The 13,119-nt window shown below is 45.4% G+C and overlaps 1 protein-coding gene across 1 annotated transcript in view; it reads right to left on the bottom strand.

The window, feature by feature from the left end:
* MRPL18 (mitochondrial ribosomal protein L18) overlaps positions 1–13,119 on the bottom strand; it is a 54,889-nt gene that overhangs the window by 22,622 nt on the left and 19,148 nt on the right. The window contains exon 2 of the mRNA XM_086953092.1: positions 6,597–6,783. Coding sequence (XP_086809218.1) covers positions 6,597–6,783 — 187 coding nt within the window. The remainder of the gene's footprint in view (positions 1–6,596; positions 6,784–13,119) is intronic.

Raw genomic sequence — 13,119 nt, 5'->3', positions numbered from 1 at the left:
GCATGCGCTAGATTAAGCAGTTTGATTAAGCAATTACTGACCAACCAGCGATCACAAATCCATAGTAGTCCATACAGGACTTTAAGCGTGCGACTTTGAACCATGTAACCATTCCCTTTTGTAAAAATCTACTGGCAGGGCAAGGCTTGGTTTAATAATATAGTTCTTAAAACAAGGACACAAACCGGTAAAAATGTTTCTCTACAATGAAGCACTAGCAAATTGTAGCCTGATTTCCACTACACTAGTTTTAGAGAACGTTTGACGTGTGCTTGATTTCAACTCAAGATCAAGCCTTCTCCAAACAGTCTGAACTACCTTTAGCACCTATAGCTTTTTAGGCATTTTTTAGTTTTTCAAGATTTGTTTTGAGGCTTGTGAAATTGCAGCTCTCCTGGAAAGCTACGTAACAGAACTACTGTAATAGTTCATAAGTTCTCGTTCAAAACCAACACATTCTCTTCAGATTCATTGGGGAGAGGAGTTTGCCCAACAGCTAGGGCGGTCAACCTAGAATCTGGGGAACCGGGTTCGAGTCTCAGTAATGACGCCGAACATCCTGTGATTCTGGGCAAATCACTTGATCTTCCTGTGCCTAACAAAACGGAATGTGTCCTCATGTAACGCAACTGGTGCTATGTAAAGAGCTCCAATACCTTCAGTTCAAGTTCGCACTATATAAAACTGTAAATAAATAAAAAAAAATATGAAAAAAATTGTACTGTTGCATGTGTTGATTGGCCCAAGTTTTCTTTAAAGGATTTCTAGGGGGAGATCACACCACATTCAAAGATTACTAGCCTGCTGAAGCACACCAAGAAAACCAGGATTTCATTAAAAGCTTGCCTCTAAGCCACACTCTACACCCCGCTCCTCTCAATTTGGCAAGTACCAGCACTTCTTTTTACCCCCATTTAAACCACAGACTTGACCCATGTGTCACCTTCCGTCTGTGGTTTTTGTGTTCGAGTCTTGATTAGCAGCCCATTGGCTTCAGAAGTAGCATTTAGAAAGCATATTCTGTTCCCTCTGGCAAACCATAAAATCAATCAATGTCTATATCAGCTAGAGGAGTCGCAGGCTGGGCTAGAATGTGGGCTGTGTGGGCAGGGGAGAGCAGTGTGCTAATGAAGGATGGGGCAGGATGAGATATTGCAGCAGGAACTGAGTTTAGAAGCAACGTGCTGGTAAGCTTGAAACAATAGAACGAGTGTGCATAATACCTGTAGAGTCTTATGAGCTAACAATGACAGACCATTTTGGCTCCTGGTGGACTCCATAGACCTGTGATAGAAGTTTTAGAGTAGAATGCAATGAAGATTCGTTTAGAAAATGGAATAAAGATGTGAACTACTAAGCGTTGTGTGAGGTGTAGTCATTGGCGGGCCTCCAGGCTGGGGAGGATGCTACAATGCAAACACAAGGACGGAGTGCTGAAACATTTCACACACTCACCCCCAGTCACAGATCTGGGTAGAATCCATCATCGTTCTTTAGCTCACTTCGCCACCCCAGTTCAGAAATAGCTATATGCAAATCAGTCTTGACCCTGTGTCTCATAGGAACAGTCCAGCCCGAACTGCCAAGCCATGTCTTCTCTGGACCGGAAACAAGCATCCTGGGACCGGTTTCTGAGTAATACCCCTCTTCAGCCAGGCTAGCTTGAAACCAGTGGCAAAGTGAGGAAGGGACCCACGTCTGGCGAACAAAGCAAACATAATACTTTTCCATGCTGGCCACTCAGTAAATATGGCATAGGAGGCAATCTTAGTATGGCACAGTTCACGCTATCAATGTTTTGCTACTCTAAAATGGATGCCGTTTTACTTCTAAACATGCTGGCTATCCTGGAATACTACACCTAAAACACACAATTGAGAATACCACCAGTTTGGAAGCAGTGGTCATGCAGGACATAGAGCACTGTATAGAAAAGAGCAGCTCGGCAGCACAGGGAACTGCCTGGTATTCTAAAAAGCAGCTTCAGTAACAGCACCCAGAGGAGCAGCACCAGTACGAGTTCCTAGGAAGGGCTGGAGGTGAGGATTAAAAGAAGGGACGCTTGTCTGCAGAGGTAATGCAGCAAAATACTGTAACTCAAATTCTAAGCAGCAAACAGCAGTCTTGTGGGCTGATACAAAGTGCCTACAAGCCAATCGGTAAGGGGGCAAACCCAGGATCCCTCTCTATGCATGCTGGGCCAGTCGGTTCTCAACATGAGTGGAGTGTGTTGCTGTTGGAGGGCATCAGCAATGTGAGCACCCGTTTCATGTGGAAGCGGTTAGCATGGCAGCTGAGGTAGCTTGCACACTTGCACTTCCCTTTCTTCTCTCGGCCTGTGGGATTTACACCCTTGACCACAACCTTCTGCCTTGTGCTCACTCTGCAAAATTCCGCCCAAGCAGAGGCGAGGTAGGTGTCTTGCAGTAGCGCCAAAAAAACAACAGCAATTCCTGAAGCAGGACAACAGTTCCTGCTCCTCAACTAACCAATACAATGTTAGGTATTAATGTAGACATCAGAAAACATCTACATTATCTACTTTTCAATGAGAAATTCCAGCATGGATTTAAATTTTTTCAAAAAGGATGGATCTGGAAGCCATTGAAGCTCGGATTAACCACTCGCACTCAAAAGAAACGATCCAAGAAACATCGTTAAACAAGATCAACAGCGGTTGAATAGATCTATTTTGCCCGTGTCAAATAATTCAATGCTACTGGGCAATAGAACAGCTATATGTTGTGTGCAGGTGAATATATTTCAGATTAAAACCTCCAGCATAGCAAAGTGTGTTGGCTGCAGGGTAACTATTTTTATTACTAAACAAAAGCATTTTCAAGGAAAGCACGAATATCTGGAAACATTTATTTATTTATTCATTTATTTATTTCGATTTGTATAGCGCTTTATAACCCAGGGGTCTCTAAGCGCTTGTCCAATAAGCACCGCAGGAAACCAAAAAAGACACTTCCCAGAAATTTATAGCCCACCCCAGGCCTTCTGGAAAAGAACAGTCTTCAACCTCTTCCGAAAGGACAGCAAATTAGATTCTTTGCGCAAGTCCGCCGGTAGACTATTCCAAGCTGCTGGGAGGGTGTTCGAGATGGCACGACCGCCCACTGTCGCCAATCTAAAACGTGGTTGCATGAGAAGAGTTGCCTCAGCAGATCTTAGCACCCTGGCAGGTTTATATGGAATCAGGCGGGTCTTAATGTATTTTGGTGCCTTACCATAAAGAGATTTATGTGCAATACATAACCCTTTGAAGAGCACCCTCTGCCTTACTGGGAGCCAATGTAGCTCACGCATAAGTGGGGACACATGAGTGCTCCTGGGTTTCTTATGAATGAGCCTAGCGGCATCATTCATCACCATCTGAAGTTTGTCCAGGAGTTTTTGGGGTAAACCCAAATAGAGCGAGTTGCCGTAGTCCAATCTTGCAAGAATCATTGCGGAAACCGCCCGTCTCAGTGTGGAATAGGACAGTAATGGCGCAATTTTTCTAAGTTGACGGAGCAGTCCAACACAAGTTCCTACCACCGTGGTAACTTGTTTCCGCATGGCAAGTTTGTCATCCACATAGATGCCTAGGCTTTTTACAGCCACTGCCGGCTCCGGGGGCGGTCCAAGTTCCCTAGGCCAGAATCCATCATGCCATGGATTGCCAGCGATGGTAATAGGTAGAACCTCCGTCTTGTCCGGATTGATTTTTAGGGAGTTCAGCGACATCCAATTAGCTGTGTGCTTCAAGATGGTTTGCAGATTTGCTGGCGCCCCAGGCGCATTATCCATTTGGATAATGATTTGGGTGTCGTCAGCATAGTTGTATACCTGACAATCCATTTGATTCAGGAGTGCAATCAATGGTTGGAGATATATATTGAATAACAGGGGCGACAAAGCCGACCCCTGTGGCACTCCACAAGAAATTGGTGTTGCAGTAGAGAGCAATTCTCCCAGCTGAACTCTTTGTGTCCTCCCTTGTAGAAAAGAAGCAAACCAGGCGTGAGCTGTGCCCTGGATGTCGAAGTCCCTCATCCGCGACAGGAGTTGTTTGTGACAAACGGTGTCAAACGCCGCGGAGAGGTCTAACAGCACCAGGGCGCCGGGTATCTTCTTGTCTGCCCTATTCCGGAGCTCATCTATGATAGACAGCATGACCAGTTCCGTGCTGTGATTTGCACGGAACCCCGATTGATTTGGTTCCAACAGACCGTTCCTTTCTAGATGGTCAGAAAGGTCGGCCAGGACATGCTGTTCCAGCACTTTGGCCAGGAAAGGGATCTGGGAAATAGGCCTAAAATTTTTTAGGCATTTCACGTCTGCCCCAGTCTTTTTTAGCAGAGGGATCAACCTTGCTTCCTTAAAGGCAGTGGGAACCTTTCCTAATGCTAAGGATGAGTTCAAAAGATTCAGCACCTCCTCTTCTATTCCTGGCATAGCCAGTTTGAAGACATCAGGGGGACAAGGATCAGCCTGGGATCCAGACTTAACTCTCCCAATGAGCAGGGACAGTTCCTCTTTCGTAATGGGAGGAAGGAAATCCAGAGGTCTATCCACCAGCTTTTTAGCCGACGTAGTCAGTGGGGGGCAAGCATGTATGGGAGTGCAGGCAATTTCCGAAGTAAGATCTATAATTTTGCTAGTGAAGAAGTTCTGAAATCTCTGGCAGTCCTCTAAGGTGAACTCCGGCCTTAGTTCTTTTACTTTCTTGAGTTCATTTAGGACTCGGAAGATTTCCTTTTGAGGATCTATAGCTGTGGTGATCCTTTCCTCATAGAAGTCCGCCTTCCTAGCTATTATTGCCCGCTTATAATTCGCTAATTCAAGCATATAGAGACTTCTCGCCTTAGTATCGTAGGCTTTGCGCCAAGCTCTCTCCGTCTTGCGTAAAGCTCTCTTTTTCTCCCTTAGAGAGTCGTTGTACCAAGGGGACCTCCGGCCTCTATTTACTAGATCAACCCTGCGTGCTGGCGCCACATGGTCGACCGCACTTCGAAGTCTCTCCTCTAGATTACTACAGAGAGCATCAGGATTGTCATCTAAACGGGTCTGAGAAGAATTCGCTAGAAGATGTGCCACCATCTTTTCTCCATTGATGTTCTTCCATTTCCTCACCAGCCTCTGGCCTTCTGCCGGTTTCGTTTTATGTAAGTTCATCAGGAGATCTCCCTTCAGTAAGTGATGGTCCGACCAGACACACGGTTGTGAGGTCGTCGGTCCCTGTACCGGCATTGACGTCCATACTAAGTCAAGCGTGTGACCTTTCACATGTGTCGGTCCCCTTACTTGTTGGATTAAACCTAGCGAGGATAATGCCTCATCAATGTGGCCAGCCTGCCCTTCTCTTGGGGTAAGTTCCCAATGATAATTGAAGTCTCCCAAGATGACCAAATTATCAAACCTCGAGCGCATGTCCTGCACAAGTTTCAAAAATAAATCCGGAAACTCCGGCATGGCCCAGGGAGGACGGTAAACTACCAGGACAGTTAAACAATCTGTCCCCAGTCTAAGTTTAACACCTAGAACCTCCGCCCCACCTATATCTTCGGCCAAGATTATTTCTCCACGCATACGGTCAGCAAAGAAGAGTGCCACCCCTCCGCCTCTTTTCTCTCCCGCTCTATTGCGATGTAGGACCGAGAAGCTTGCCGGTAGGGCAGCCACCAGATCCGGTAGCGAGGAATCCTCCAACCACGTCTCCGTGATCCCCAACACATCGAATTCCCCGTCCTCCAGCAGTGAGTACACCTCTCCACTATGTTTCTGGAGAGAGCGGGTGTTTAACAGCCCATAGTGCACAACCCCCGCTTTATGAGTGAGAGGCCAGCCAAGATTTTTACCCTGAGCCTTCCAAAGTCCTAACTGTCGGAGCGCCGCCTCGCTCCCCTCCTCAAGTGGTGAGCGTTGCAAGTTTATTTCCAGAAGCTCACCTCTGTCATATATAAAGCGCGAACCAGGGGTTCTGGCCCCGGGTCCCGTCTGGTCCTGGATGGGCATAGATGGGCATAGATGGGCTACATCGGAAGGTTACTCTTCCAATTGCCACGATAGATGCATACGCCTTGCTTTTTCTCCCAATCCCGAATTACTTTTGGAGAGACAAGTTTCCAACTCAAATACTTTCACCTTGCTGAAGCGGCTTTCAGTTTCCCCGTTATCCATCCATGGGAAAACGGGTCGTACGTCAAAAGGAATAACGCTCTGATCTTTTGTCAATATCAGACGAGCAGCTCTTAATATGGTTCATTTTAGTCGAAAAAGGAGCCACTTGATCCGGACTGTGTTTATAACAGATCAGTAAAGCAAACGCTTTCCTATCCTTTTCATATGGATTTTTTTAAATTAAAAAGTCCGTGCTGGGGGCTTGTGCCTGCCATACAACCATACCACTATTTTAAGAAATGCAATTGGAAATAGTTGTTTTCCTTCTTGTGCACTCAAGCTATCTTTATATTGACACTGCTATAAACATCTACCTGTTCAAGAACTACTTAGGATACAACACAACTACCTACCAATATACATAACAGGTGCTTGCACAACCTGCCTGAAATGTACCCAATTGGTGTGTAAGTAGGACAACTGCTCACCTGTGCCAATACTGCCGTGTCGGCCAGGAAGTCTCCCAGCCCCGCTCCTTCATCGCCAGTGCCATCCGCTCCAGGGTTCGTGGATTACGGTTATTGAAATGTGGGCTAACCAGCTCATTTTCATTTGTGTCTGGTTCACCATCTGGAGAAGACTGAGCTGCAACCCGGACAGAAAGACAACGGTACTCTGAAAGGCAAAAAAAGGAGAAAAGAATAAGGAACGCTGAAAAGGGAAGGCGGGCAGGAGAATATGAGAAGAGGATTAGATGGTGCGATGGAGAATAATAGCAGAAATTATGGAAGGAAAATGATGTAGAAAGGGGAGGTAATGACAGAAGAAAATTGGTTAAACAGACAGAGATGTAGATACAATTGAGAGGCTAAGGCAAATAAATGCAAACACCAAAATACTGGCACAAAACTAAATAAAAGAAGATTTTTTTTGTAGACAAGATGAGACATTTGTATGAATATTGCTAAGGGATAGTGCAACTATTGCCAAAAACCCATCATGCAGAATAGAAACTCATTGCCATAAAGCTCTTTGAAGAGTACGATCCAGGAAAACTGGCAAGATAAAGGTGTAAAAGTCATAAACAGTCATACTGAAAATTGATGGCAAGTAAGCACCCAATTTACATGTTAGGTGGGAATCGTAAATCCTCCAATTCTAGCAGTTAGTGCTAAACCTACGGGAGCAACCAATGAAAAATTTCCTCCACCATACCTTCGTCAAAGTAGAATAAATTCCACTGGTGTACTTCCCTTCCAGTCTCAACACTTCCTCCAAAACACAGAGGGTTTTACGCTCTATCCAACTGCAAATCAGGATCCATATCTCCTTTTCCAAACTTTCAATATGTTCCTAATTCAGTCACTCACTTCCTACAAAGTCAAAAGGAAGGCTACTAATGTCTTGATATTTATTCATACTTATCAAACTCCTACCGCTCCTTCACGATACAAGAGGATTTTATACTCCTACAACTGCCCTGGCTCCTTATTTCTTACACATGATAGTATTCATTGATCTGCGTGCAAATACTGGGCGGTGGATGGCAAAAAGTGCCCTGCAACTCCAGATTCAAGTTTATTCAATACACTATACTACACAGAGCATATCTGACTCCACACAAAAACAACCAAATACCCTACTGCATCCTCGAGGTGTTCCTATTGTCGAATGGAGGGGGCCGACCTGATTAAAATGCTTTGGCCCTGTCCGCAGTTATCACACTACTGGGCGGGGATCCAACAAGCACTAAGTTAAGGGGCTGACCAGGTTGGACACTATTGAACATTGTATATTGAGGCTTCCCATAAGACCCAGATGTTCTAAAGCAGGTATACCGTTCATGAACTTGACATTACTAGTGGCAAAGTGACTCTTACTATACACTGGAAGTCCCCACTGTCCCCTAAACTAAAGGGTTAGTTAGTGGAGGACCATCGTTGGGGTCTTGCAGAGAGGATGGCCATTAGGCAGGAGGAGCACAGCAGACTGCGTAATTCTCCCATTTCCTTAGAATGAGATATGCTAGTGCAGGGCTTTAAATATCCGGACTCGGATTCATGATAGAGTTGTGATCAGGGTAGGGACTGGCCATGTAGGTCTGACGTTGGTTGTGCCCTAGGTGACTGTGTGCAGTAGGACCCCTGACACCGTTATTTCACCAGGTCCATACTTAGACTAGATCACACATTCACTTCTCCTTTAATAATAACGGAGACAAGTTTAGGCGAAGTATTAGGGTCCCGTTAAATGTAGTTTGGGGTCAGGGTGGGAAGTTAATTATGTCATTCCATTAATGTGTTTATTCCCCCTCCCTTTTTCCGTGGTGTGACCAATGATGAGACATGAAGCCATTACTATGTGATTGTATAATTACACTAATGCCACAATCCACCTGTACTTATTCATAACTTCAACGGTCCGGTCATGCTCATGTACCTCCTACTATTAATGGAAATGCAATAAGCGTGTTAAAAAAAAATATATTTTGAAAACAAATCAATCCAACTCCTACTAGTTGCATGGGTTAGTTCCAGCATAGTTCTCTGCTACTCCCATCTCGCTTTCTTTCCACACTTTCTTGGTAAACATACTTAAATAGAAGACCTGAGTACTCCAACCTGCATCCCTTGTTACTGTTTCCATGGCAAAGCCTTTTTAGCAACAAAAATACCTTGTATTAGGTTTCTTCATAACCTCTACTCTCCTATTAATCCGACACATTTTTAACCTCGAAGCAAAAAAAACAGATGCTCTTCATACTAAAAAAAAACTTTCCTCTCAATACTTTAATATGAGCCTTTCGATTAGAGCAAATGAAAAGTAAACCAAAACTAATGCTATAGTGCCACCCTGCGGCGGCTCTGAGGACTTCCACTAACACCTCGCTCCACACACTTTCGATGGGACGTTTGGCGGGCTACCTAGATAGAGTACACATACTCCCTACAGGAAATCGCAATTGCCCGTATTATAGGGCGTATCTCACTCTTAGCACACACCTTACGGTGCTATTAAGAATCTTTATAACAAAAACATTATAGAAAAAATATTATTTCTATAGGTTTCAGAGAGGAACCTTTCTTTATTCTATATATTCCCCAAACCATGAAATGTGGTACCCCCGCTCCACCCAGTATGGCTGTTGCGGTATCTCATAACTTCCCTGCTCCCTGGTACCCAAGTTGAAACGGTAGTACCCCTTTTCAGTGACTCGTATTCCCTTCTAATCCATTCCTTAGCATTTTAGTTCTACTCGATAATGGACGTCCTCATCTAATCTAGCCTATATGTAATGGTGTATAGAATCTACCCTATTGTGAGAACGGGAAAAGGCAGTTTATTGACAGAAAATTTGATTGAATTTAAAAATGGAGCAGAACTTGCATGCGAGTACCGAGCGTCAAAGGGACAGCCAACACAGTTCTACATAGATTCAGACTACATATAAACCTCACGGAATTTCCTGCCACTGAAATAAGGGCTGTATCTGCTACGCAGTTTACACATCAACATTGTGAGTCAAACCAATCGTCAGATCTCTTATGACAAATCATGTTGACAATATTGATGTTAAAAGAAATCTGCAGAACAATGTACAAGGTAAATCAAGTACTGAGAGCCAAAAAAGCAAAAAAAACCTATAAAAAAATGCATCTTTGAAAAAAACGAAAATTACAGTGCAGACTTCGGGTGATGTCCCCTCAAATCTAGGAAAACACCCTTTCTCATCAAGTAGGACTTATAACTAGGGAAAAGTACGTTGTTTTGGTCCCACTTTTATACATTTTTTCTAGACAGGGTATCTGGATCCACCATCTCAAAATTCAGAACAGGTATGGGGTGGATCTCTTTGAAATTCCCTTCTCAGAGCTGCTCTGCTGACAAAGTCTTCACGTAAATGATGCTTCACATAGCAGGTAGCACTGGTTTACTCACAATATGGACGTAATGAAGTGTGAGATGTCTGCATCTGGATGGCATCAGACTCACAGAAGCAGTAATCATGGATAGACCAAAGGGCAGGCCTAACCTAAGAACTAACTCATCTTCCAAAACAGAACCTACAGGCACACCCCTCATCCATAACAATAGCCAAATGGCAGTGCTTTGAAAAGAAATACAAACCCCTCATTGAATTTCTAACCGTAGGCTCGTCTCCACTCTCAAGCTACAGGAATGCAGGCAATACACTCCTATTGGCTGCGAAAGCGGTCTCCATGCTCCATTCTATGCCACACAAAGCCAGGGGCTCGATGGCTTCAATACTCAGAAGCACTCAGAGTCCTGCTACATGCACACTACAAAAGTACTCAACATTCACAAAGGATGACAGTGCAAGGTCCTGGGCATTTACATAGCAGCAGAACTTTACATTAGAGGGGCCTATTGGACACACATTCAATAAGACAGACAAAAGGTCTGGGCACACTATCAATATCAAAATATGGTATGTTGATACCACTGCTGTATGTGCTACACACAAGACAGCCTGTGAGGGCACACTACGTGTACCAATCCAGGTCACGGCAGGTATAGCATCTCACAGTTATGGAGATGCCTAGGACTCTGCTCTCACACTAAGAATAGCAGAACACTAAAGCAGAAATAAAAGTCAGGACACCAAATATACATGCAGTCAGACACTGGGGGCAGGTAAAAGGATATTCCCATCCAGTAGATCCCCTGTCTTGTCATCTCATAATACAGTTCTATGATCACAAAGTTTAACTCTTCTGTAGAGCAAATTAGTTGTCCGTGTCCTGAAAGGTATTGGTCCATAGATCATGCGGAGACAATATAACTAAATTTGCAGGCATAATAGACATTGATTTGCAGGTCTGAACGTTTGCCAAAACGGATGCATAATATCTCACAATGCATTGCAAAGGCCAGCCCTACTAAATCCGAGTAGGTGTTCCTGTGCACATGTGGGGGAAGTAGGATTGGAGTACTAAGCCAATGGCATGTCACCACAGACTTCAATGGTGTCAGTTACAAAAACACGGAGAGTCCAGACTCTAGCTTATATTAATTTGCATTTTCAAAATGTCGAAGTTGTTGACAGGCTACGAATATTACAAAGCTGATGCCTACTAGAGGTACGTGTCAATAATTACATGTGCTATCTTAATGATTATTTAAACCAAGATTTAAGGATATTCCAGTTTAAAAGGGGAAGTAGGCCAGGAGTGTTGCAGCTATTGTAAGACAGTTCCAAGAGACTTACTGTAGGAAAGTAAGTTTCTGTTTCAGTACCACCCTACTTTTTGCCAGGTGTCTGATACTCTTTGACTTGATGTACCCTGGGTCCCTGTCAATCTGGTTACCAGGGTCAGTGTTTCTTCCCCAAAACGGTACATTTCTACCTACGATTGGCACACCTCTAGCCACAGATAAGCCCCCTGTAAAAGGTACATTGGCACCAAGGGCACTGTGACTAGGGAAGGCCTCTAAGGGTTGCACCACCAATTGTGCCACCCACACACTGCTTTTGCAGGCTGCATTGTTTGGTGCAGAGAAAGTGAAGAGTCGACATGGCAAATATTCCTGTGTTATGCCTGCAATCCACTGCCTGGGGCCTAGGTATGTCACCCCTCTAGCAGGGTGCTCTAGCCCACAGGCGAGGGTATGAGCCCTGTACCCCTACGGTGTCTAAGTCCATTCTTAAGAAATTGTAAGTGCAGTAAAACCAGATAGAGTATATGGTCTGCGAGTTGGTCATTACGAACGCCACAGCTCCATATTGGCTTTACTGAAACTTGGGAAGTTTGGTAGCAAACATTTCAACACGTTAAACCCACACTGATGCCAGTGTGGGGTTTAATGTAAAATGCAATCCGAGGGCATCTTAGAGATGCCCCCTGAAAACAGACCTGCCCTGGTGTGGTTCCTGAATGGCTGTCTACCATTTGCCACCACCAGAGAGGTCTCTGGACCCTTGGGTAGAGGGCCTCCGCTCTCTGCGTCCAGAAACTAAAGCCCATCCTGGGCAGAGATGTCATGCCTCCTCCCCCAGGAGGGGCTGGGGCCTGGCACCTTTGTAAGCTGTCCCTGCCTTTTGCTGCCAACAGCAACTGGCTCCCACTGATTCTGACCCCCACTTTGGGCAGGAGAATCGGCGGGAAAACAAAGTTAGGAGGAGAGGTGTGTCCACCTTTGCCAACCCCACCCCTCAGGTGGGGGAGGCAAGATGACTCACACATCTCATTCCCCTCCATCTTCAAGATGAGGGGACCTAGCCAATTAGAGAGAGGCTCAGGCCCCCCTGCCAATGGAGGGTAGCATAATAGGGGGTGTCCCCACACCAAGAAAGGGACCTATTGTTCCTGACCTGTACACCCCTCCATTTATTATTTAGGGGTGACCCTGAACCTTGCCTCCTCAGATTCCTGCAAACTACGAAGAAGAAGGACGGAAGAAGTTGCACAGCAGAGGAGACTGTAGAGAAGAACTGACATGGCCCTACCGGGCAATTTTCAGTTTCCAGAGAGCCTGCTTCAAATGTCGACTTGCCCTGCAGCCAGCAAACTCCAGAACACCTGGGAGAACTGACTACCTTCCACAAAGACTGGATCTCCGGCGAACAGCAGCTCTGTTCCAAAGAAAGATTCTGAGCCTGCCAAGGCCGAAGAAACTCGACGCCTGGAACCATCACTGCACCGGTCACCTACGGCTCGAGTTCAAGTGGCCCACCGGTCACAACAAGGTACCCAAGCACTCCAGAGTCAGAGTACACCAGGGGTTGACCCCTCCACAACTACCCGACGTCACCTGCAGCCGCTGCACGGAGACCCCTACCCCCAGAGTGGCCTGGAAGGTGAAATCCAACCTCAAAAGGCAGCCCTGCATCCGGTCGCCCTGCGCCCTGGAGAAGAGGACCTGAGGTGCACCTAGGTCACCAAGTCCTCCAACTTACATGTCCAGCTGTTGGTTCCTCCCAGAAGACTTCTTGGACCTAGCCTGCAGCCAAAATCCACATCCAGCAACCTCCATAGCATTGCATTGGGC

This window comes from Lissotriton vulgaris, chromosome 1_2, assembly GCF_964263255.1.
Source record: "Lissotriton vulgaris chromosome 1_2, aLisVul1.2, whole genome shotgun sequence".
Classification (NCBI taxonomy): Eukaryota; Metazoa; Chordata; class Amphibia; order Caudata; family Salamandridae; genus Lissotriton; species Lissotriton vulgaris.
This window is presented reverse-complemented; position numbering and strand designations above follow the sequence as displayed.